The sequence below is a fragment of the Podospora pseudoanserina genome, assembly GCF_035222485.1.
Source record: "Podospora pseudoanserina strain CBS 124.78 chromosome 7 map unlocalized CBS124.78p_7.2, whole genome shotgun sequence".
Taxonomy (NCBI): Eukaryota; Fungi; Ascomycota; class Sordariomycetes; order Sordariales; family Podosporaceae; genus Podospora; species Podospora pseudoanserina.
Genome location: NW_026946672.1, coordinates 388,684 through 412,697, shown reverse-complemented (window position 1 = coordinate 412,697; position 24,014 = coordinate 388,684). Strand labels below are relative to the sequence as shown.

The 24,014-nt window shown below is 51.9% G+C and overlaps 12 protein-coding genes across 12 annotated transcripts; 6 read left to right on the top strand and 6 right to left on the bottom strand.

Moving 5' to 3' along the window:
- Positions 1 to 3,135: 3,135 nt before the first annotated feature.
- On the top strand, positions 3,136 to 5,121 carry QC764_704090 (uncharacterized protein; the record flags this gene model as incomplete). The annotated part of the gene is made up of 1 exon (XM_062950068.1): positions 3,136 to 5,121. One exon carries the CDS (start codon positions 3,136 to 3,138, stop codon positions 5,119 to 5,121), a length of 1,986 nt encoding a protein of 661 aa, XP_062795867.1.
- A 3,266-nt stretch (positions 5,122 to 8,387) lies between these two features.
- QC764_704100 (uncharacterized protein) lies at positions 8,388 to 9,074 on the bottom strand (the record flags this gene model as incomplete). Its single annotated transcript, XM_062950069.1, has 1 exon — positions 8,388 to 9,074. The coding sequence occupies one exon, from the start codon at positions 9,072 to 9,074 to the stop codon at positions 8,388 to 8,390; it is 687 nt and encodes a 228-aa protein (XP_062795866.1).
- A 635-nt stretch (positions 9,075 to 9,709) lies between these two features.
- Positions 9,710 to 10,651, bottom strand: QC764_704110 (uncharacterized protein; the record flags this gene model as incomplete). Its single annotated transcript, XM_062950070.1, has 1 exon — positions 9,710 to 10,651. The coding sequence occupies one exon, from the start codon at positions 10,649 to 10,651 to the stop codon at positions 9,710 to 9,712; it is 942 nt and encodes a 313-aa protein (XP_062795865.1).
- Positions 10,652 to 10,927: 276 nt separating this feature from the next.
- QC764_704120 (uncharacterized protein) lies at positions 10,928 to 12,705 on the bottom strand. The gene is made up of 2 exons (XM_062950071.1): positions 12,212 to 12,705; positions 10,928 to 12,156 (listed from the first exon to the last, which is right to left on the bottom strand). Exons 1-2 carry the CDS (start codon positions 12,567 to 12,569, stop codon positions 11,177 to 11,179), a joined length of 1,338 nt encoding a protein of 445 aa, XP_062795864.1. The 5' UTR covers positions 12,570 to 12,705; the 3' UTR covers positions 10,928 to 11,176.
- A 190-nt stretch (positions 12,706 to 12,895) lies between these two features.
- Positions 12,896 to 13,783, top strand: QC764_704130 (uncharacterized protein; the record flags this gene model as incomplete). Its single annotated transcript, XM_062950072.1, has 1 exon — positions 12,896 to 13,783. The coding sequence occupies one exon, from the start codon at positions 12,896 to 12,898 to the stop codon at positions 13,781 to 13,783; it is 888 nt and encodes a 295-aa protein (XP_062795863.1).
- A 488-nt stretch (positions 13,784 to 14,271) lies between these two features.
- Positions 14,272 to 15,354, top strand: QC764_704140 (uncharacterized protein; the record flags this gene model as incomplete). Its single annotated transcript, XM_062950073.1, has 1 exon — positions 14,272 to 15,354. One exon carries the CDS (start codon positions 14,272 to 14,274, stop codon positions 15,352 to 15,354), a length of 1,083 nt encoding a protein of 360 aa, XP_062795862.1.
- Positions 15,355 to 15,805: 451 nt separating this feature from the next.
- Positions 15,806 to 16,777, bottom strand: QC764_704150 (uncharacterized protein; the record flags this gene model as incomplete). The annotated part of the gene is made up of 1 exon (XM_062950074.1): positions 15,806 to 16,777. One exon carries the CDS (start codon positions 16,775 to 16,777, stop codon positions 15,806 to 15,808), a length of 972 nt encoding a protein of 323 aa, XP_062795861.1.
- Positions 16,778 to 17,592: 815 nt separating this feature from the next.
- Positions 17,593 to 18,528, top strand: QC764_704160 (uncharacterized protein; the record flags this gene model as incomplete). The annotated part of the gene is made up of 1 exon (XM_062950075.1): positions 17,593 to 18,528. The coding sequence occupies one exon, from the start codon at positions 17,593 to 17,595 to the stop codon at positions 18,526 to 18,528; it is 936 nt and encodes a 311-aa protein (XP_062795860.1).
- A 1,886-nt stretch (positions 18,529 to 20,414) lies between these two features.
- Positions 20,415 to 20,818, top strand: QC764_0110330 (uncharacterized protein; the record flags this gene model as incomplete). The annotated part of the gene is made up of 2 exons (XM_062941159.1): positions 20,415 to 20,564; positions 20,782 to 20,818. The coding sequence occupies exons 1-2, from the start codon at positions 20,485 to 20,487 to the stop codon at positions 20,816 to 20,818; spliced, it is 117 nt and encodes a 38-aa protein (XP_062795859.1). The 5' UTR covers positions 20,415 to 20,484.
- A 174-nt stretch (positions 20,819 to 20,992) lies between these two features.
- Positions 20,993 to 21,699, top strand: QC764_0110320 (uncharacterized protein; the record flags this gene model as incomplete). Its single annotated transcript, XM_062941158.1, has 3 exons — positions 20,993 to 21,068; positions 21,143 to 21,215; positions 21,261 to 21,699. 3 exons carry the CDS (start codon positions 20,993 to 20,995, stop codon positions 21,529 to 21,531), a joined length of 420 nt encoding a protein of 139 aa, XP_062795858.1. The 3' UTR covers positions 21,532 to 21,699.
- QC764_704190 (uncharacterized protein) lies at positions 21,635 to 22,423 on the bottom strand (the record flags this gene model as incomplete). The annotated part of the gene is made up of 1 exon (XM_062950076.1): positions 21,635 to 22,423. One exon carries the CDS (start codon positions 22,421 to 22,423, stop codon positions 21,635 to 21,637), a length of 789 nt encoding a protein of 262 aa, XP_062795857.1.
- Positions 22,424 to 22,827: 404 nt separating this feature from the next.
- On the bottom strand, positions 22,828 to 23,856 carry QC764_704193 (uncharacterized protein; the record flags this gene model as incomplete). The annotated part of the gene is made up of 1 exon (XM_062950077.1): positions 22,828 to 23,856. The coding sequence occupies one exon, from the start codon at positions 23,854 to 23,856 to the stop codon at positions 22,828 to 22,830; it is 1,029 nt and encodes a 342-aa protein (XP_062795856.1).
- Positions 23,857 to 24,014: the final 158 nt, after the last annotated feature.

The following is a 24,014-nucleotide window of genomic DNA, read 5'->3' as shown; positions in this document are numbered from 1 at the left end:
GCTCTCCTGTGTAGGTGCCCTCGCTAATCTTTCCTTTGGGGTCAATGTAGTTGCAGGCCCGGCGGCTAATGTCTTCTAGGTCAACCCAGCTGGGTTTTGAGTAAACGATCCAGCTTCGGTACCAAGTTGCCTTGTCAAGCCGCTCTCATTTTCGGACCGCTTAAGCTCTAGTCTTGCTGGATTCGTGCCAAGAAACGACATGTCGAAGCGGCTTTCGGATGCAGGTGATTGCAAGTCGGTACCTGGGTATATAGACAATGTCGAACAAGTTTGACAGACCAAAAGAAGCCAAAGGGTTGACGGTAAAGAAACGGGATATATGGAATGTGCTGCAGAGCCCAATATGTTCCGAGAAGAGCTTTGCCCGCTAGGGTATGATTTGAGCATGAACCTCGCCAGCGAGGAAAATGAATAGATAGTGTAAGGTGATCAACGTCAAAGAAAATGGATGCTGTGCTGTAAGACTTACCAAGAAGGCTTACACGCAGAGGATCGTGGACTTTAAGTAAGTATTTCCGGGTGTAGATTTGATGTTGAAACACATCAAGTTTCGATAACGACATGCCTTATCCAAAACAGGTCGACGGGGTCTTCGCCTACCTACCTAGGTAAGTGAACACCGCATTGTCGGTTTCTTGGAGCCCGGGGCCGCCGTGACCATGCGGTCGTACCTATATACAGTGGGTGCACATGTAGTTTAGACGAAATGCCAACGCAGGCATTGGTTCAGAAGTTAGGTATCCTGTGTGCGTTGTTGGTTTGCATGGATTACATCTGATAGTCAAATGCCTGTGCGTCCTTGGCCTGGGGTCGACAGGTCAAATGCACTCAGTGTAATTAATAGCCTCTATCGACCGTGAATATGTAACAACCTTCGCCGGCATTGAGCATAGTCGACTTCACAGTGGTGTGCACAGTGTTAGCACTGTGGCTCCTATCGCTGCGCCGCCTTCAAGTTTTCTCCCCAACATGTGGGCAACAACTTTAAGCTTCTTCGATATCCCCAACCACCACCATCATGTTTACCCCACACAGTCCTTTCTTTCGACTTCCGATCAGCGTTCGAAATCACATCTATTACCTATGTGCTCGCACCAGCTCTCCCTATTCAACTACACTAGGGTTGATCTTCCATCTCAACAGCTGTGGAAAGCCTCAAGCTTACAATGAGAGTGCTAAGACCGTTTGGAGCCTGCTACAGACTTGCCAGGCCATCCACGAAGAATTGACAGCCTTGATATATTCCAGGGGCATGTTTGTCATCCGCTACTTTGGGCCTGGCTCTCTAAAGGTCGCTGCTCTCATTGTCAACCACCACCCCAGCATCTTTGACCTGCCTCAAGATTGTACTCAACCAGGCCGCATGTCACGGTGGGCTCTTGAGTCCATGCTGTCGGAAGAACAAATGGGCTTCTTATTGGGCTTTCAAGTCGCGAGATGCATGCACGTGGGCAGCGCACCAGTCACACGATCCGCCTTTGAGAAGCGATGATACTCGGTCCCAAGAAATATTGGAAGAGTGGGAGGCGACGGTAGTTTACTTATCCCAAAGCCTAACAACAGGGCGGCTTGAGCTTGCTATTGTATGCGACGTTGCTTACGACGACCCATGCATTGCTACCGCTGTTATCACATCGTTACGCTTTCTCCCCCGTCTGAAGGACTGTCACGTCAAATTGTCGGCAGCTCGAGAACCAAAACTGCTGCGAATGGCAGAGTCCTTGGTGGTTGGCCTGACCGGCAACATTCAACCTCGTCCCAAGATGCTCAATACCCGTGGACAAGCGGCTGGGTGTAATCTACTCAGCCTCCCGCGCGAGATACGTTTGCGCATACTCGAGTATACTGATTTGGTGACTCCCCTCAAGGAGGTCAATTGGTTTCGCCAAGATCGACAACATGGGCCTGGCTATTTAGCTAGTCAAATGGCGCCCAATCGCGTGGCCATCGACCATCACCGCCCTTTGCATTTTAAAAGCGGATATCGATTGGTTGGTGTTGGAGGAAAGCCGGCAAGAAAGTTCCACTAGGATGTTTCTGTCGCTTCGCTCACTCCTCTGCTTCATCTTCCTGCCGATGCTGGGCCCCGCCCACGGCCTTGTTTCTCATATGTCAGAAGCTTTGCGATGAAGCTCAGCACATTTTTTTCTCTCGCAACCGTTTTATCATTCGGGACAATTTTGATTGGCTCGCGTCAGTCGAGTATCCCCACATGAGCTTTGCAGCGAGCGACTTTTTGAAGTTTATGGTTACTGAAAAGTGCCTGTCACATCTTCGGTTCCTGGAACTTATCTTTCCGGCTTTTAGCTACCGCACATGGCCCCTAGAAAACCATCCAGCTGCGCTTGACTGGACCAAGACTATAAAATGGGCACGCAGCAAACTGAACCTCCCTGGGCTGATCTTGCGGCTTTATGTGGAGGATATAGTCTACTGTAGGCATAGTGACTGACCCGAAAATTATGAGAACTCACCAGAGTCCAAGGGGACATGATTAAGGATGGTTATGCACCCATCACGGCACCCTTTGCGTCTTGGGGTGTGGCTAGCGAGGCTGAACCGGGACGACTAGGGAGATTTTATGCCTACTACCCGGTTCCCTGGAAATGGCCAACTGACCAGAACTACTACGACTCGTTAAATGAGGATGAGTGCGAGCTGAAAGAGCGCTGGGGGCGGTATGTACTGGGTGATGAGCATTACCAGAGACAGCGTCTGGTAGACGAGCCGCTGTACAGTTCGTGGTTGTGGAACTTCAATCGTGAGAATTAAGGAATAGTTCCAGTGATCGCTGGCCACCACATTCTTTCAAAAATAATTATTAAACAAAACCCTTCAATAGGCGTGGAGTGGGAACTCAGAAATACAAACTAATGTTGCCCTTTTGAAATTTGATCTCACGTGAAGTGCCGTTGACCGCCTCCTAAGACCAACAAGCTGGGTAAAGCGCGGCAGGGGCTCTTGCCGATCAAGCAAATATCATGCGGAACGTATTTGCCTCTGGCCAAAGCAACGACCACACTGAACACCTGCATACCTACCTAGGTAAGGCACCAGGAAAACTTCTGCAAAACAGGTGAAGTCATGGTTTTCTTTCACTCTTCCAACATCGAAACAAACAGCCGTCTCTCAGCCATGCTGCTACGGTCTGATCGTGCGAACCTGCTGCTGCGCCTCTCGCCCAAGACACGCCGCCGCATTTACGAGTTCATGGGCGTCGCAGCTACAGAGCATGTCGCTGCAAGTCTTGTCTTCAACTTACACCGCAACCACCATATCTCCGCAACGGATAAGCTGGTAAAACGACATCTTGGATTTCATGGTCTATTGCTATCATGCCGTACAATCTATAAAGAGGCCGCTGGTCTGCTGTACGCCGAAAACGTCTTCGTCATTCACTCTTCCCCAGGCCCTTCCGACCCACTGTTGGCCCTGACAGGTACAGCTCTGGGTTCGCTGACCTGCCTCAAGGTGGTGCTAAACCATACATCCTGCCATCAAGAGACTTCAGGAGGGGACAACGTTGCTGACTGCTGCCTGGCAACCGACGAGCTTCCCTCTGTCGGAAGATCCTGGTGTGAAAGGACCCACAGCAAAGCTCACCAGCCCCCTTTGCGCAGCACAGATCCGTCTGCCCTGTCTCTGCTATTGAAGTGGGAGGCAGCAGCACGCCATCTTTCGGAGATACCACAAGATCGCCTGACGCTTTTTTTCGTCTGCGACGTTGATCATGGAGATGTTGAGGCGGGAAAGCTTGCTCTCGCGCCTCTCCTTACGCTGCCCCGTCTCAAAGGCTGCCATGTTAGACTTGGGAATAGGCCGGACTTTGAGCTGCAGAACCTGGTGGATGAAGTGGTCCGGAAGTGTCTTGGACTCGTATCTCTCCCAAGAACCCAGTGTTCAGCTGCAAGTTCTTCACAAGTTGCCTCGCACTTCCTTGACCTTCCTCGTGAGTTGAGGCTCCGGATCTTGGGTTTCACCAATCTAGTTACCCCCATCAAAGAGGTATCATGGGATGGGCAGGCCTATAGGGCGAATCGACCGACATATTCAATGCGGCACCAGGCGGGCTACAATAACGACCTGCATATTTCTTGCCGTCGTGACCATCACCACGGATGCCAGTTCAACAACTGCTGGCTTGAGTGTACCACACCCGGTAACTACCACGCCGGCTGCTTTTGTCGTTTGCAACACACTGCCGTCTCATCGTACTGTCGATGCTGGGCTCCGCCAACAGACCTCTTCCTCGTATGCCGAACTCTGTACTACGAGGCTCAGCACGTGTTCTTTTCCACCAACCGGTTCATCGTTCACGACTATGGCGACATGCTGGACCCTGACATCATACCATCTCTGCCCTGGGTGGACACCTACCCAAACACTCGGCTCACGGCTAGTAGGTTTCTGAGGGATCAAGTGCCCTCCAACAGCCTCGCGTCTCTTCGCTTTCTTGAGCTTGTGTTCCCTGCCTACGTGCATCACTCTTGGCCCAGCAGCCCTGACCACCCGGCCATTACAGATTGGGTCGACACGGTTGAGTATGTCAATGACAAGATCAACGGCCCAGGTCTCACCCTGAGAGTCATCACGATTAATCCCCCGGGAACCCCACCAGTTGGTCACGACAGGTTGACTGTCGATCAAGGAAGGCAGATCGAGCAGGCCTACCACAACATCTTGAGCCCTCTTGCCCGGTTCCAGGATAGCCGTCGTGGCCCTCTGCATCGATTCTACGCTCACTTGGCCTATCCTTGGGCGTACACGGAGGATACCATGACCATGATGGCAACTGATGTACAAAAGTACTATGCCTTCATCAGATCTCAGGAAAACAGGCTCAAGGAAGCGGCGGAGAAAATGGTGCTGGGGGATGACCGGTATTACAAGCAGATGAATTTCAGCGCTTGCAGCACTCGACTCGAACCTCTGGAAGCCCCCGAACCCCACACTGGCGATGACAGTGATGCACAATCTCCTACCATCGATTACTTTCACGAAGTATCACATGAAGTCCTGAATAAGCCTCTAGAGGTTTGGGAAAGAGAGGAGAGGGAAGGCAAAGAGCCAAGGATCAGCTACTGGCATTTCTGTCACGAGGTCATGCGTTCTTCTGGTTGATGTTGGGAGGTGCACTGAATTTTCACGATATCTGTTATCGCTGCAAGTTACTATCGACACTATCGGGCGAGAAGCCTTTGGTGGTTTTGCAAGATGAATAAAAGACTCACTGAGCTATCAAGACCGGCATGAAAAGTGTTGTATCGGGCGTGGTAGGTATAGAGCCCCCGTCAATATCACTGCTGACCCTCACGTTGAGGGCCTCACCATCCTCGATTATGAACCCAAAATATGTTTCATGGCTTCCTGAAAAAATCTTGCAACAACCCCCTACACTCATCATGCCACGTTTGGCTTTCCGGCTCAACCTACAAATCCTCCTCTTGAAACACTCTGCCTCCCCAGGAGACTAGATCAATATACTCCCTCTGAGCCCTCTTCTCAATCGCATGTACCTTCTGATCCTCCGTCAAATCCTCCCCATCCAATTCCTCACCCTTCTCTCCCCACAGCGGCTCACTTCCCAGGACAATGACATGACCTGCGTACTTACATCAGAGTATTCAACACCAGGCGGCCCATCCTCCCACTTCCATCCCCAAAAGGATGAATGAAGGCAAATTTGTGGTGATATATCGCCGCAAGCCATACGGCTCGCTGTAGACCCTGTGTTCCGTGCAGTCCTGGTCCAGCATATCGACAAATTCTTTCATATACGACGGCACGGCGTTGGCTCGTATGCAGAGTGTCTTTTTTGGTTTCCCACCACCTTTTAGATCGTATTTCACAGCGGCCTTGTGGGTCCTGTATTTGCCCGCGCCGATCTTGTCATTTTCTTTGGCAGAGCGGCTACCTGTGCTGAGTTGGTTGCAGAGGATGCGATGGGTTTGGAGGATGAGCTCTTCTGACTAGGGCTCGTTGCGCATAATGATGTGGTTGACAAGGTGAACTAAGGCTTCGGCGTGCTGAGCGACTTCCTTGTAGGCGCGTTCGAGGTCGGCGGACTTGCGACCGTTCGGGGCGAGATCGGCTAGGACGGCGTCACGGTGATGAGAGGGGGTTGTGGCTGTAAGTTTATTGGACTCTGCTTCGGCGCGGTTGGGTGGTGGATTGCGAAAGATCTCGCGACAGAGTGCGGCGGTATATGAAGTGTTGTGCCGGCAGTTTCGATACGATTGGCGCCGTAGATTAAGGCGATGATGGAGGACTCCAAGGAAGCGGTGGTTGGATCATGGGACGGTGTGCGCAACGCGCTGCTGAGGTCAGAAATCCAACTGGATTCAACACGGTTGTTGGCCGACATTTTGGCTTTTTCGATGCTGTATGCAGTAAGTTTAATGCGAAAAGAGCGATCTGTCTTTCGGTGCCCGCTGGTTGAATTGGATGTCTCTGGGCAGGTGACTGTTGAAGGTTGTGGTGGGCGCCTGCTATTTAAGCCTACCTTACCTACCTTACACTGCAGGTATAGTCATCGCAAGCCACATGTGCGCCCAGAAGGTGGTTTAAACCGTCAGAAAAGTCCAAAAATGAACCCAGGATTTATTAAGGTTCATCTGCGCCAAGGTCTGGCTCCAACTATCCTAATGCAACTTTCAAATTACTTTCTCTTCGATCGATGATGATGATCGGTTAACATGGTATATCCGTGCCATCAGTCGCGGGTTTCTTCTTTTTGTTTTTTTTTTTTATTGAGCGTAGGAATCTTGAGTTCTCTGCCTGTCAGAAGAAACTGCTCTTCTGTTCCGTCGTCCCTTGCTCTGTGCAGATCAAAGCGTCCTGGCTGCGAGAGCGACCTCTAGTCCGACCTTTTGTCCCCGCGGTTCTTAGTGAGTTCTCTCTGGGCTTTCAGCATCTTTGTTGCCAGGATCAGTCCGACATCTTCATCAATCGTCCCTGCCGATAGATTGGTGGTATCCGGTCTCCAATTGTTGATCACTTGCAAAAGCGCCGTGCTCAGTTCCCCAGTCGTTGTTCCCTTCCCTGGGCAAGCATAGATGAACCGACTTGGCATATTTCTCGGACCTCTCAAAACGATCAATCTGGTTGTCACTTTGCGAAAAAAGTGCTCCACCAGCTGCGCAGCAGTCGAGGACAACAAGCACATGGCACTTTGCGCTCCGAATCAAGCCCTTGAGATGAGACCACTGGAAAGATGCCTCGGATTGGTCGCGTTGCTTGCTACAATTAGGACTTTAGTTGGAAGAAAAAGTCCTAGGTGGAATCATGAGTATGTAAGCACTCACATTCCCTCGATGAGAATGCCCGCCTGTGAGGCTTGCCGGTCTCGCATGTCTTGGTTCACACTATTGTCATGCTGCTCTGCATGAAGCCGAAGTAGAGTCAAAACGTCTGATCGGAGTCTCTTCATCCGCCTGGGGACATTGTGACTGAACAACTATCAGCACCTTGTGGCACAGTAATGCACACCTTACATAAGTATCGGCTGCCAGTCACCTTGAGAACGACAGTCCTGTATTGATTGACCAGCCACCATGTAAAGACAGAATGATGATTTTGTTCCGAGCCTGGCCGTGTTCATAGATTGATAGGTGAGATAGCACTGTTGGCCGTATGGAGTCCCATGAGATGAGTTCTTCATCGGAATGACAAGCACACTCGCTGTACAGCCCTTGCTTTCGAATGCCTTGTGGAGATCATCGATTTCCTGATTTAGGGTTGGATGATCGGAGTAGTCGAAGCGAAGCAGTAGAATATCTGATTTGAAGTGAAGTGCCCGACCACTACGTGTGGAAGTGGGATCCGCGGGAGAAGTTTCTCGCTTTCTTTTTGTCACTTGGGGTGTCTTGGTGATGAATGAGTAATGTGCTGGCCTTTCGCTCCGCAAAACAAATCTCTTCGGGCGATCAAATAGGTGAGAACAAGCTGAGCATTACGAGAGTATGACAGCGTTCAACAGTGTATTCTTCGCGGAACAATCGGGATATATAGGGCAAGTAATGTTAGTAGGTATCGAAGGCTGCTAAACAGAATTATCAGTCTGGAAGGTTTCTTCTGCTAACTCAATTAGCATGTAACTGTTTAAGCCTGAGGGGACCAGAGCCGTTGGCTTGAGACATTAGAAGTTCACTTCATATACAGATACCAAGAAAGATGTATTAGCACGCCTCAGCACATTGGCAATGTCAAGTTTCTCTGACCTCTTCCCAATGAGAATCACGTGTGCCAGGTACAATGCCATATGCAGCTCTTTTTTAATCCATTGTATTGCAGACCTTCATATCGATTGTTCTACCTATGGGATGGAGCTTCTCAACGCAAATCAGGCGGTCTCATGTCATCTCGAGCCCTGAATCTCGTCTTATACTTCAAAAGCCCCCTTGAACAATGCGTTGTCCACCGCTTTGGCCAGACTTCTTGCCTCTCAGCGCCTCCCATTCACCTTCCAGAATCCCAAACTCAACCATATCCCACCACCGCCTATCCATGTAGATGGTTTCTCTCTTTCTGCCCTCTTCTTTGAATCCCAAGCTCTTGTACAAGGCAATAGCCCTGTCGTTGTAAGAGGCTGTGGTTAACTCGACACGGTGCATGCCTGCAAACTCAAAGGCCCAGTCAAGCGCCCAATTCACAGCCTCCTTTCCGTATCCATTACCCTGGTGCTCCTCCGCAATGCCCAGTCCTATTCTTGTCCAGCGCCAATGGTCAGTCTGGGGCGCAGTCGGCTTGCTCAGCATCAGACTGCCGATGGGGATGGCACTTTCCTGGGCTGCACGGAGACTGTTGCCCGGGAGACCGGGTGCAGCATCTTGCTGTGCCTGAGGATTGGGCAAGCAGATCAATACGGCTAGGAGGCTTGCCTCAAGTCCCTTTTGGACCATGACGCTACCGACGGTGCCGCTGAGAGGGGTGTACAAGGTAGGATCGCCAAATCCTTGGTTGACAGGGTCCCAGAGCATGCGGGCCACAAGGGGGATGTCTTGCATATCGATTGCACGATAGATAAGGCGCTCTGACCGGAAGGCCGTTGTGAATTTTGCCGTGAGGGACTCCATTGTTTGGCTTTTGTTGAGATATGGGTGAAGCTTTTACTCAGAGAAGAAGCTTTCACTTGCAGCAACAGCTTGAGGCATCATAGCAGGAGCTTCTCAGAACAGCTGGTCTTATAAGCGACCAACGGTCTTTCAGGTCTTCTTTGCTGGTTTCTGTGAGCTGCATTGAGATATAACTTGGACAGGGGGAACAATGTTAAGAAGATATCAAAGACACAATGGTGAAGGGCAACTGCAGCCGCAATCCACGCTTGAAAACAGGCAAGCTATAACCATGATGAAATTACTCCTGCAGTGTACCAACCAATGCCACCGCGTACAGTTATTGAAGAGGAAAATCTTCCTCATTATTCAGACCGAGGTGCAGATTATGCTGAGAACGCGCCAGGACTCAGGGGTAAAGTCAGGGGACATAAACAATGCACATGATTGAATCGCGAGGGGCACCTGCACGAGTAAACTACACTGTAACCATGTGGTTGTGGTAAAACGAGAATACAGCTGAACCGAGCTCGGATTCCTAGAGCAGGGCCTTTTCGGGCTGTCGACACATGGGGGCCAAAGCATCCGCATCCGGACAAAGAACAGCTATCAACATCCCATTGCACGCACCATGAGCTTCCTGAGTGCACTAAAAATTACTCCCACCGGCATACCCATTCCAAGACCTCCTGGTTGAATCGTTCCGGCTCCTCCCAGAACAACCAATGGCCGCTCTCGAAGACTGACATCTGGGCCTTACTATCCATGTTGACGCCTCTCCCGTTCTTGACCCTCTCGACGACCTCCCTCATTCCTTCCAGCGAAAAGCATCCACTCCTTCTCCCAGCCATCACCAGTGTAGGCTTGGTGATCAATTCACATGCTTCGCGGTGGTCATACCTTGTATGATCAGCCAGCAACCTCGCCAACCACCTCCCATCACAAACCCTGCTGATACTTGTGAAATACTCCTCGTCCTGCTGTCGCTCCTCTGGACTTCTATCCCTATCCTGGGAAGAAGGTTGGTAGCGATACCCCAGGCATTCGTCCACCAATCCAACATATGTCTCCTCCGGTCTCTCAACCCAGGCCGCTTGTGCTGCGAGCATGCTCTCCTCGTCATAGCAGCCCCTGTGGGCCTTTTTCTCGTCCCATTCGAATCTCAAATCCCGATCTTGAAGTGGTGCCTGGTCGACAAATAGAAATGAGGTAAACTCGGCATCCCCGAAAAGCTCAGTGTAGGTCCAGAGAATAGCGGCGCCGATTGACTGTCCAACTGCTGTGATCTTGTACTTCTTTCCAGGGTTGAGGGAATATATGTGTAAGAGAAAGTCCCTCAAGTCAGCAGCTAGACGGGCGACGTGATATCCTCCTTTGGAGTGACTGGACCGGCCATGACCCCGCGTATCTAGGCCGAGCACCCAAGAGCGTTCAGAGAGAGCAGGGAAGTTGCGGGTGAAGTAGGCGGAGGAGCCGGAGAACCCATGCAAGAAGAGAATAATGCTGTCGTTGACGGGTGAGGGGCTTGGTGTGAGGGGGGTGGAGGATTGGAAGGCTAGGATGGTGCCGTCGTTGGCAGAGAATGTATAATATTCCATCGTTGCTTCAAGAACACCTTCAACCTTGGTATGGTCTCACTTGGTGTGATGCTTGACCAATACGGAGTATCGACTTTGCCACAGCTTGGGGATGAGGAGAGCAAGGCAATTAGAGTTGCCCCGCACTGGCCCCACCACCACTTCTTAGCACCACAACGCCAAATTTTGGGGGGCTTCACTTCCAAGCAACCACTGTCATCACCAGTAACTTTGACTTTGCAGTCGCATCGCCCCGATTGCCTGGGTATACGAAGGTTCAACGCCTTTTCTTAAGTTTTGGTTACTCTATGGCACTTGCGGTTCGCAAACGCGCCACACAACTAACCAAAGCGGCGCGTCGTGGTAGCGCGTCGAGCTGGAATCAGTTGCGCATGACCCCCTCCTTGCCCGCATCACTGGCTGGACGGTAGTCCTTTGGCAGCAATAACGTTCAGGCAAGGTATGATATGGCATTGAACGTAGCTGTTTTCGTGACTTAGCTAACGTAAAGTAAATAGAGTTATGAGGCTTTAGAGCTTTCACGCGTCAAAGTTTGTTCTCAACCCCAAACCTCTCTCGCCATTCTCCCTTCACCGTGTCAAGAAACCCATCTCGCGTCAGGACATCAACAGCCACACCCGCCATCCCCTTGCCCACCCGCAAGGCTCGGTCAAAAGCCCACTTGGTTCCTGCTGCCTTCTCAAAGTCGGCACTATGAGGGCCACCCTTTTCCGGCCCGGCAGGGATCGCAAAACTGACATTGATCGACGGCAAAGCATGGCTGATGTCCCCCTGATCGGTGCTCGCCTTGACATACGTGTACCCTCTCTCATGAGCCCGCAATTCCGGCCCAACGGGATACGGGTCTGGCAGTGAGCTCCAATGTTCAGCAAACGAAGCGGCCAAATGCATGTTGGGGACATGATCTTTGTATCCCTTGATCACCTTGATCTCCACAGTGCAACCAGTAGCCTTAGCACCGGCATCAAAGCACGCGCCGACTTTGTCAGCCAGCGTATCGACACGGGACGCGCTCGAGGATCGAATCGTGCACACAGCCGACGAGTACGCGTGGATAACATTGGTAGCATCTCCCCCGCCGTTGGTAATGGCAAAACCGATGATATCGCTCGGCTGCGTCTGTTGACGCAACATCGAGATGGAGTTGTAGGACGCCACCAGCGCATCCAAAGCGTTGATTCCCTGCCACGGAGCATTGGCCGCATGGGCTTCCCGGCCAAAGAATTCCACCTCAAGTCGGCAGAAGGCTGTGGTTCGAACAAATGGCGAGTTGTTCAAGATGGAAGGGTGTGATATGAGGGAGATGTCAACCTTGTCGTAGGCACCTCGGTTGAGAAGCTGGATTTTACCCCCGTGGTATCCTTCTTCTCCTGGTGTGCCAAAGACATAAACCTTTCCGGCCAAAGAGTGCTTCTCTATGATATCGGCCGTCGCGAGTGCTCCAGCGAGGGAAGCAGAGGCGATAAGGTTGTGACCACAAGCATGACCAAGATTGGGGAGGGCATCTGACCAATGTCAACATTATGAGCACAGAGGCGAGTCCAAAAGAGGTCGACGTACCCATCTCGACATTGAAAGAGACGGCTGGTCCCTTTCTGCCGCTATCGTAGACTGCTATCCATGCTGTCTCGATTCCGCAAGCAGACGACGTCACTTGCCAGCGCTCAGGCCGCGAGCGCATAAACTTGGTGAGAGCTTCATGAGCCTTGAACTCCTGAAAAGCGGGCTCAGGATTACTGTGGATGAACTTGTTCAAGTGCCACAGCTTCTCCGACTGACTGTCGACAAATGAGGCAATTTCAGCCAGATGGTCGTGAGGGCCCTCATGCTGGAGAGTTGCGGCGGTGTTGGCCGCCGCGTGGCTCTTCTTGGTGATCTGGCTTTCTCGAGAAACAAGGACAAAACCGTCCTGGGCCATTCTTTCTCTGGCCGACTAGGTACCAAGCGTTGACTATACCGGACAGTCCTGGCTCATTAGTTGGAAGTTGAGTGGAAAGCCGTCACGGGACTCTGGCTGGTGTCACGATTACGACCCGACCGGCGGTTAATCTTGGGTGGTACCTTGCCAAGCCGACTGCCAACCGGAATGCGTTCCTCCGGAAGCTATCCTTCGTGGATAATTCGACCGGAAAATACCGGCAGTTGGCGACCTCGTCTGCGTGCTGCTACCACCTTAAAACGTGACGCCGTGGCAGGCCTGTTCCGAGAGGGCTGTTAGAGTTATTGGAGAGACAGCAAGCGACCATGGCCTTGACGGAGAAGCACAATGTACGGACCGCACTCAACTACTGGGACGACCCGGGAGATGGCTTGCCCCCGACTCCCATCTTCATCGGCGAAGGAAAGGTGACGAACAAGAGGCCACACCTCCCTCACGAGTTCACCGTCACGGACATAACAGGAGACGAAGACGACTACCGCCTGGATACCCATGGGTTTCAGTACTGTCGGCACAAGAGTCAAGAGGAGGAGGGCTTCACCAGTGAGGAGTCGATCAAGTCAGTCTACTATGAGGAATGCAAGGAACTTCTGAAGGACATCACGGGTGCCAGTCACATCCACATCTTCAACCACAAAGTCCGCCGAGGTCCAACACAATGGCACCACTTGGGGTTCAACGGCAAGAATCTCGCCAACCGTGGCCCAGTCACCAGAACACACGTCGATCAGTCTTATGTTGGTGCCGAAAGGAGGTTGAGATGGGAGTTTCCTGATAAGCAACAAGCAGACGAACTGATCACGAGAAGATATCAAATCATCAACATATGGCGCCCGATTCAGACCATTCTCAAAGATCCTATTGCTGTGGCAGATGCAAACTCGGTTCCCGACTCGGACCTAGTGGGGGCAGAAATGGTCGAGGACGGCTTTCAGGGGGAGTCGTGGGTAGTACGCCACAACCCGCATCATCGGTGGTATTTCAAATATCGGATGACACCCGAAGACGTACTCCTCATCAAGTGCTTTGACTCCGATACGTCAGTGGCACGCAGAGCATTGCACTCGGCCTTTGAGGACCCGGACTGCCGTGACGAGGAGTCTCGGCAGAGCATCGAAGTTCGGTGTCTAGTTTTGTACTCAGATTCGCCATGTGTACGTGTACACCAAGACCCGAAAAGGGGAAGTAGATAGTGTGTCAAGGAGGGAGCGAGCCTTCAGGGTTGGTTTCCGGGCCTCCGGATAGTCTGCTTCATAAAGGACCCCAGTTGCAGGTAGATAAGCCCAATATCACTTTCCCTTCTTGTAATCTTGATTGTTCCTCTTACAAACCACGGACTGCAACCCGCCCGACGATGTAAACACACCCAAGATGCGGGGGGCGTCAGGTGTTGCAACGGAAATGCCGATCGGTGGAGAAAGACCCCCATCAATTACTATGGGAGAATCCGGCAACGTACCCTCAGGGACGCTGGAAGTGTGGGGTAGGCTGGGGAAACTAGCTCATTGACTATATGCTTCATATGAATGCAATAGATGGCCTCCGATTCGCACCGGGCTAGGTACTAGTTGAGCTAAGGTCGAGGCAATGGTCCAACTATTTGTAGCCCAGTCTGTCCCCCGTGAGTTTGGGAAATCTGTAGAACAGAGCTGGTAAACTTCTCAACCGCCCACATATCATCATGGCTCCTACCACCGAACCCGTAAAGACCGTCGAATGGCAAGGCAGGCAGGTTCCTGTCTGGCCCATGAGGACCATCAAGTACGATCTGCTCCTCTCGCAGGATCCTGAGGAGGTCGAGAAGGTGCTCCAGGCTTGCCTTCAGGATGGTTACTTCCAGCTCGATCTCGACAGCATCGACGGCCGTCGCATGCTCGAGGACCGTGAGCAACTTCTCAAGCTCATGAACCGCTTCTTTGATGCCCCCCTCGAGGCCAAGAACGAATATGGCTTGATCGACTCCCATCTTGGCTACGAGCCTGTCGGTAACCGCACTGGCGCCTTTGGTGCTGGCTCTAAGGACGGCTATGAGATGCTCAAGGTCTCGCGAGACGAGATCCAGCAGGGCAGCCCTCGCGTCCCCTCTCCGATCAAGAACAGCGGCGATCTCCACCAGTTGGAGCAGGTCATCGGCAGCTGCAACACCATCACCAAGGTCATCTTGGCAGCCCTCTCCACCGGCTTGAACCTGGCTGGCAAGGACCGCTTCGAGAACTCCCACCGCAACGACCGCCCCTCAGCCACCACTCTCTCCATGATGCACTACCTCCCCGCTGAGATCACCGGCCAGCACAAGGTCGGCCACCAGAAGCACACCGACATCAGCTCCCTCACCCTCCTCTTCAGCGACCAATGGGGTCTCCAGGTCCGCCCCCCCGGAGAGTGCGGCGCCCTCGAGATGGGCTTCGTCGAGCCCCAGAAGAACTGCGCCTTCGTCCACGTCGGCGATTCCCTCCGCTTTGCCAGCGGCATGAAGTTCCAGTCGTGCATCCACCGCGTCGTACCCTTCGACCCCACCGAGCACCGGTACTCGATCGCCTACTTCCTCCGCGCCGAGGACGACACCATGTTCATGGACTCGGAGGGACGCTATGTCACCGCCAAGGACTGGCATGACCAGAAGTTCAAGGCGTTTACCGACCCTTGGTTCTACCAGGCTCAGGCGCCCAAGACGATGATTCTTGGAGGTATGGTTGAGGCTGGCGCTGATGACCCGGAGCCTGTCACCGCCTACGCCCCTCTTCCCGTTCAGATGCCCGCTTGAGTGGTGGGATGGTGACAGTGTATAAATGTATCTAGTAACTTGACCGCACATGAAATTGAACATTGAGAGTAAACATTTGTTGCTGTAGTGATATCACGCTGTATCCCCTTTTCCATTGTTGCCACTCGCACCTCCCCAAAGTACCGGCATCCACTGGCCCTCGGGGTCCCACACATCACCTTCAGGAGCGATAGATGATAGGTAGCTAGCCAGCGTAAGGGGTCCTCGTACGAGATGGGATACCTAGCTACCTAAATTATCGGGGATATTGTTCCAGGTCGGCGTTTCTGTTCAGGTGGCAGGGAGCCTAAGGGAATAAATGCATAGTATTTCAGATGAAGCAGTTCAACGCTAAAGGGGACGAGATGGCGTGAGTATGGTTCTGTTCAAATGTCATTGAGCTACCAATAATGTATCATTAGGTATAGATGATCTCTCCGTAACAGCCTTGCTACTCGCCCTCTTCCGCCGGCGCACTTGCCGTCGGAGCCGGAGCCACGCTTGTGACAGGTGCGGAGCTGGCAGGGGCTGTCGTCGTTGAGCCACCTCCTCCGCCGCCGCCACCGCTATTATCCTTCCCGACCACGACAGCCTGCACGACTTGTCCCATGGTATTAAAGATGATATTCACCAAGCTCCCCAGCGCATCATACCGGTACGTCCTTTGTGTCAACCCGTTCCCTAGCTCCTTAGCCACACCAGTAAACGTCATGTTCTTCTGATAGTTTCCAACAATGCTGCTGACGATATCTGTTCCCTCCCCAGCAACCTCCTGCACAATATTCCCCAGGTTGTCAATCAAAAACCTCAACGTGCTGCCGCCCTGCGTGATAGTACCCAGCAAGCCATCCACGGCGCCAACAACAGAGTCAACAACGTCAGAAACGTTGTTCAGCAGGTTGATCAGCAGTGGGTTGAGGTCAAGAGATGAGAGGGTTCGGTTGACGATGTCGACCAAATGTCCCAAACGAATAACAAGCTCAAGCTCGGCTTCTACGTCAGAAATGGTGATGTTGACCTTTTGGATGCCAACCGCCACACCGACGTTGATGGAGACGAGGTTGGCGATTTCAGCGTTGAGGTTGACATCCGCTTTGAGGTCATCCACGTCGAGCTCGATGCGGCCGACTGAGAGCTCAGGAACGCGGAGATAGACGTCAGGAGGATTGCTTCCCGAGGGTCGAGGGGTGGTGGTGGTGGTGGGTGTCCCGCTGCCGCCGCCTCCGCTCGAAGCAGTGGATGGGGAGGCAGTCTGAGAGCTGGGTGTTGCCGATGGCGAGGGTGCTTCCGTGCTGGGCTCGGCAGCGGGCTCTGATGATGGTGCTGGCTCGGCAGACTCGGTCTGCGCAGCTGAGAGAGTGATGAACAGAGCTACGAGCAGGAGGATAGCCCTGAGAAGGGACCAGCGCGAGGAGGTCCTCATCGTGAGCGGTGGGAAGCGGAGTCTTCGGAAACGAGTGAAGATGCCAAAGGCCAGCACGCGCAAGAGAAAGCAAAAGACCGTCTCACCTGGCGATGGGTGAGGTGTGTATGTCTAGTCAACTTGGAGGAATAAAAAGGCTGCCAGGCACATCGATTCAATGACTTGATTCGCCAGTGATCGTCCTGGTTGTTCAACACAATGCCCAGAAAGGACTCTCCGTCACGTCTTATTTGGGTGTCCATTATGACCTCGATCACTCCTTGTTTTCGCGATGGCTGCCAGCAAAAAGTTAAAATGAAACCACCATGAATCCGGTTTGTGGTGTTGCATTCAGGAACAACCAGATCCAAACTCCAAGCGTTGCTGAGAAGCGTCCACTCGGCATGTTTTCCACTGAGCTGGATGAAACCCTGTCAGGGGTGTTGAGCTGCGGGCGGTCAGGGGCTCTGCCATGATTTGGTGCTTGCATCACAACGGTAATTGGCCTTGGCAGCCTGAGCTTGACTTTGAAGGCCTGTACCTTGGCATGAACCTCGTCAATAAGACAGCCAAATAAGGCAAAACCAAGAATCCGGAATATATGCATGCAGGTTGCGATCCAGCTTGATAATGCCCGACCGTGTCTGGGCGCGTCCAATCCTCAGCTATCCATTTCTCTGCCCGCTGGATGACGATGTGGGAGGTGTGGAAACGCACACCTACTTGATACAGCTGCTCTTTGCCCACCTACCCAACTCCCACGGTAATCTGCTGGTTGTCTTTTGCTTTTGCTTGTTTCTTTCCATCTCTGCCAGGCCCCTCAAGAGTTGCCCATCATGAGAGACCTTTTCACTAGGGCAGCTGCCCTTTTCCTCCTCTTCAACCCCATCTATGGCGCAGATGATGGAGACGATGGGTACATCGGGTACCGACTCGACAAGCGCGGCGACCCCGAGACGGTAAACTACGAAACCGCCAACACCGGCGGTGTCCAGCTTGCCGAAGAGCCAGATGTGTATCTCAACGCTTCGGTGAGCGTCGGGTACATCGGGGTTGACGTGCAAAACCTCACGGCCAAGGTCAACCTCGACGCAAACGTCCTGAAGCTGTTGCACTTCAGCGCGGGCGTTGACGCGAGCATCAACCGCGTCCAGCTCAAGATTGAGAATGTCTCTGCAAAGGTCGAGCTGGAGGCGCGTCTCGGGAATGTTGTCAAGATGGTCGACGATGTGCTCAACAGCATCGATCTCAATCCCATCATTGCGACACTGGGACAGGAAGTCACACAGATCATCAACTCCACCACTGACCTCCTCGATGGTGTTGGTGAGGGACTTGGAGGCGGAACTGGGGCCGGGGAAGAGGATGCTGCAGGAGGCAACACCAAACGGTCGTTCGAGGGAAGCCACAAGCTCGAGAGCAATGTACTTTTCAGCGTCAACGACTACACTGGCCAAGCACACAAGAACCGTGTCCTCGCACAGGACGGCAGCATCTACGACGAGTATCTCGACAATGACGGCAATGAGCAGTCGCGGGTCGTGGTGGGATCATACGACAAGGATATGGAGTTCAACGGACATAACCGGACGATTGAAGAGGAGGGCAATGTTGTCGAGTTTGAGCTGCAGTATGACTATAAGCCCTTCCCGGGCGTTGAGGTGACTAGCTGGATCTTTGTCGATACGACAGGCAAGGTGACCCGGACACAGGTTATTGCAGAGGCTCAGGGCGGAGGATCAAGCACCATCAGCAATGATGCAGATTTGTAAAGTGATGCGGATTTGTAAAGTGATGCAGGGAAATTTAGGGGCTATTGTAGCGTCAGCTTAACCTCATTATAATGAAGTAAACCGTTTCTTAACCTGCGAGGACGCGAACACGCTTTCGGTCGCTCCCAGCTACTATGTGTAGGCGGGGCATGTGGTTTGTGGGTTAACTAACCCTTTGTCGTCGTGGCGGTCGGCGACTCGGCTTGCGACCGGACGAGAGCATTACACATGAATCTGTACTCGAAGATAAGATCGTTACTGTCGTTGGAGGATGCAGTGATAAACTCGGGAAAGTCGGTGGTGGCTGCTCAAACATGCATGTGTACGGAAGACACCAAGCAGGCAGGAGAAAAGCAGCCAAAACCCCGCCTGAACTTCATCCTCTCACTCATTTCTTTCCACACTTGACTTCAGATGGCATAACAACCTCGCATGAGACTCATAGTATTAGTGATCTTCAAAAAGCAATTGATCTTCCTCTAAGTAATGGTCACAGGCAAGCTGTGTTGTGAGAAATTGCTTCAACCCCTAAACGTGTCAACCCGTCGCAGCCCACAAACCGTTTTTTAGGGCAAACGTGGGGATGCGGGGTGCGGGGGAGCCAATTGCGGAGAATGGCGGGGTCATCTGGATGGCTTCGACTCTTGTTTGCTCAACATGCCAACATCGGCCTGGAGACAGGCATAATTTTTGGGGTGTATTTTTTGGTATATCAAGTAGATCTGCTCAATCATGTATTCTTGGGGATCATTTAATGGACTCGGCAGCTTTCAGGGTTATCGGGTCAACGCTATCAGGAGGAGATTTTGCACCGTGGACGCTCCTATGGCGACCTCACTCACCCCACTCAAGCAAGACATGTTCAGACTTCAACAGCAGCTGGAGATTGTTGTCACCGCTTTGCTATGATGTCAAAGTATCCCTACCGCCCGCTCAACCTACCACACGAACCCGCAACAGGGACGATATGGACGGGGTGTCAAGTCGATTCAGCAGGGACATATAGTGGTGGTTTTGTTTGGGGGTGACTGCCCTTTTGTTTTAAGAGAGGATGGTGTTGAAAGGGGCAAACATAGGATTGTGGGAGACGGGTATATGGATGGGTTTATAGATGGAGAGGGCATGACGGACGAAATGGCTGGACGAAATCTACAGTTCACGATTGTCTAGCTACTGAGAGGGAACCTTTTCTGAGCTGAGATATTTTAAGCATGGAAAAATCGAGTTTCAATAAATTTTTGAAGCTGGAACACTAGGTCCCGATTTTACCAAAACTCCACCTTATTCTTGTCACCAAGTCCTATTCCCAAAGCCAATACAGAAGCGCCGAAAGCCCATATCCAAGTCGTTACAACGTACATCGTAGTCTCGTGAGTATTTTCGAGTCTTATGTACTTGCTGACCCTGTCGATAGCAGGAATTATCAGCACGTTCCGTTCGCACAGCAACTCGGGCCACGGCAGCGGTTTTCATTGCACTCCTGTACATTTACCTATTAGTTACGGCTAGCTGGAATGCGCGCCTTCCTGTGGAAAGGTTGAAGCTACTTACACAGAGCGCCCGCTCCTGAAGCTTCTCCATGGTCATCTCCGGTGCTGCTGCCGCCAGGGCAATGAACGTAGCGAGGAAGACGATAGCGGCTCGCATGCCGGCTGAGTGGAACTTTGTTGTATTAACAGTTATTTGTCGGCGGATGTATGCCAAAGGTGAGAAACCGAAAACGCATTAAAGGCTGTCACGAAGCTGAGAGTACAAATATAGTCTCAACATCAACAATACATCAGAGCTGAGACACCTGACATGTCGATATCGACATGCCCGAAGCCAGGGACATGTTCAACCTTAAAGAACAATGCCCAAACATCTGACGTGTACACCCTAACCAGGCTGGCGGTTCAAGGACGTAGTAGCCGCCGAGGTCTTGGTTGCGCCTCTGAACCCAGCCAGGCTGGCCGCATGTGGCCGGCCGGCGATCCTCAGGCCCTCCCGCATCGCGGGAACAGCAACCACTGGGAGCACTGCAAACCTACGCCAAAGTCATTTTATAAAACATGACTACCGCCTTCTGCTTCCATTTTTAATCTGCGATCAGTTCCAAATCCCACGAACAGAATGGCAGAGCTAGCACAGCCCTATTGACAAGCCTAAAGCGCTTCCTTCACCATAGCACCTGCGTACGCACCTCCCAGCCTGCAAGAGCGCAAAGATTGACATATGAAAAGGATTGTCCTGCTGAAGAAAGATGCGACTCAGCCATCCACGTGACGGCGAGGGAGAAAGAGAAGGGTAAATGCCGGATCTGATATCGGAACGCAAAATTCCCCTTGGCTGTGTAACATGAATTATCTCACCAAATACTGCCCCTCTTTCTCCGAACCGGAGTCTGCGGGAGGATTCACGCACCTTTCGTCTTTCACTTGTTCTTCAATACCATACCATCGAACGTCGACATCAAGTATCAACAATGGCCGCTGCGTTCATCAAGGCGGCAAATGCCAAGATCAGGTCCAATCCCTGGACCGATTACTTTTGCTCGACGCGTAAGTCGACCTCCCTACCTACGTGACCTGGCCGCACTCAGGACCAAAAAACTGACCGGCCTCAATGCGTGCAGACTTTTGGGGCCCGGCTTCCAACTTCACCATTCCTCTCGCGGCCATAGCGGATACGCAGAAGAGCCCTGACTTGTGAGTGTTCACCATAACAGTGAACACACTAACAAAAACGCTCAGAATATCCGGCAAGATGACCTGCGCCCTCATCGTTTACGCCTTCACGTTCATGCGTTTCTCGCTTGCTGTCATACCACCCAACCGTCTTTTGTTCGGCTGCCACACCATTAATGCCACTGCTCAAAGCGTGCAAGGCTACCGCTTCCTGGATTGGCATTACTGGGGAGGAAAGGAAAAGAAGCTGCTTGCTGAGAAGGAGGCAGCTGCCAAGGGGCAGCCCGTCCTGGTGGTGGAGAAAGTTCAAAATGAGAATCATCTAGAAAAGAAATAATTAAGGTACTTTACTGAAGAGCAATGGCTGGCGCAAAGGCCAACAACACTATAGCTCCATTGACAGAAAATACAACCTTCATGACCGTTCAATAGTCCAGTTCTTAATCCTTGGCTGTGCATTCTGCCATAACCCATACCCTCATAGTCTCGTCAGCCAGTGACCTCCCAATCCATATTTTGTATCCAGCCTCGCTCAAATGCACGTGATCTACCAAGTGTTCCTCCTTGACCTCCTCTGTCGCAGGAAGCCACAACACACTTGCTGGGTGGCCACTCGCAAAATTCTCTACCACTTGACGAATCTTTTCATTCGCCTGTTTGATCTTCTCCCAGGGTATATCCTTTCGCAAGAATAATCCCGTCACTAACACCTTACAACCCTCTGCTCCTATGTCCAGCAGGGCCTCTACCAAGGCCCTTAGAGCATCGACATCTCCATCTCCCAGCCCTTTCTTGGGGCTCAGGTTATTAGTCCCAACCTGTAAAACCCACAACTTTACACTTCTCCGCGCGGCCAACATGTCTGCAACACTTTTGAGACACTGCGTTGGGTCACCAACCAGGCGGTAGGCCACATTCTGTATCTTGTCACCTCCCACTCCCAAGTTGAGAACTCGGCCTGCTTGAAACTGCTTGCTGTTATCCTTTGGAAGCATGGTTTGTGATGGCCAAGGCGAGACGAGGTTTGGGCCACAGTTGGCGGTGGTGAGCATCCGTTCGATCATGGAGTCTCCTATAAGAACAACGTCAGGAGAGGAGGGGTTCTTTGCGGACTCGAGGAGGGGAATGTGGGAGTTGAGTGAGGTGTCGAAAGAACGTTGTTTGTATTTAGCAATAGTTTTTAGAGCGCTGCTGGCAGGAAATGGCGGAGATGGTGGCTGTGGCTCCATCGTCGTGGTTGGTGTAGGTTGAGAATCACCCAAAAGATTGTGTCGTGTACCTGGGGTAAAAAAAGGCTGATGGTATTAGACAATTAAAATGATTTGGACTGAAACAAGGCGCCATGTTCTTATAGCTCACGTTTGGGCATATCCGTGTTGAGAGCAAGAAGGAGCAACCCCCCGCAAAAGCTGGGTTCGGGTGTGCCCTGGCCGCGGCCACTGAGTCATCCGCCGAAAACCTCGCCACACAATTGAGGGTTCATATGGCCAAGCTTCACGTCTTTCACACCAGGGTTCTGAAACTCCCTTTGATATTGTTCTTAACATTTTCAAATTCATTATCTCCACGGTAAAATCGATCAGCAACTTGCCACTCTCAGGGCTGTCCCATCTTAATACGTCTGAAGATCGTCCTACACCAACCGAGCCTTCAATTCGTCGTGCTTATAGCCGAAACTTGTCCACAAGTCTTCAACTTCTTCCCCTTCATCAATTAGGGTGCCCTCCCACTCTTCTTGGGCATTTTTTGGTGTCCAATAAGGCCACAGAAACACTTCATCCACTCCGGGCTTCCGGTAACTCTCCTCAACGCGCCTGCATGCGTTACCACAGCCAATCATCCCATCCAGATCTTCCACCTTCCCTTCCACATCGACGACGCAGATCTTTGGTAGGGGAGTAGGCCTGGGAATCCCATGCTTCTCATACCACCTCTTCTCGATTCTCTCTTCCTGTTCCTTTCTTCTTTGCCGTTCCTCTGCGAGTTCCTCCTCCGAAGGTGGATGCAAACGCCGGTATTCCTTGCGGGTGGCATACCAGTTACTCCAGTTTTGTTTGTAGGTCAAAGAAGGATCTCGAGGCCAGTACTTGAACTCTGGGAAGCCAGATTTATTCTTGGCAGCCTTTTCGAGTCGTCGCTTTCGGAGCTTGTCGTGTTGGATCATGAGCACCCTGATTTCCCAGCCTATAATTCCATGCTGCGTGACAGAATCATTAGGGATGATCTCGCCATCCGATGAGGTGCATGAAAATTCGGCCTTTCCGTCCCATATGCTTGGTGTTTTGGGTTCTTCGTCATTACATTGGGGTTGATCCGTCGTCGGCACTGGCTCATAATCGGACCATATGTTGTGTAGGCACCTGGTCCGCGGGCAGCCATCCTCTAGATATCCACGAACATCTTCGTAACTGACGTTTGATACTTCGTAGGCAAGGTCTGCGGGTTTGGTGCTGGACTTTGTGTAGAGTGTAACGCGAGTTGCTATGGACAAGACAAGAAGCCAGGCGAACAGGACGATCAGATAAATCTCCCAGGCCGATAGCAAATCTTGGAGGCCATTATGCACAAGCCAGGCTATTGAAGCCATACCTATCGGTACTGCAGTGCTGGCGTAATGTCTGCATTCATCATCTGGCGAATAGGCTGTAACTTTAGCCATCATAGAGGCTTTGGGTTCGATTAGGTACCTAGTGGTAAAGTTTGTTGTGTGTAGAAATGTTTGGAGTGTCTTAGGAATTCGAAAATATCATCAAATTTCGGAAAACTGTTCAAATCAGATCGAACATGGTATGCCTTTTAAGGGATCACGTTCAAACCCAC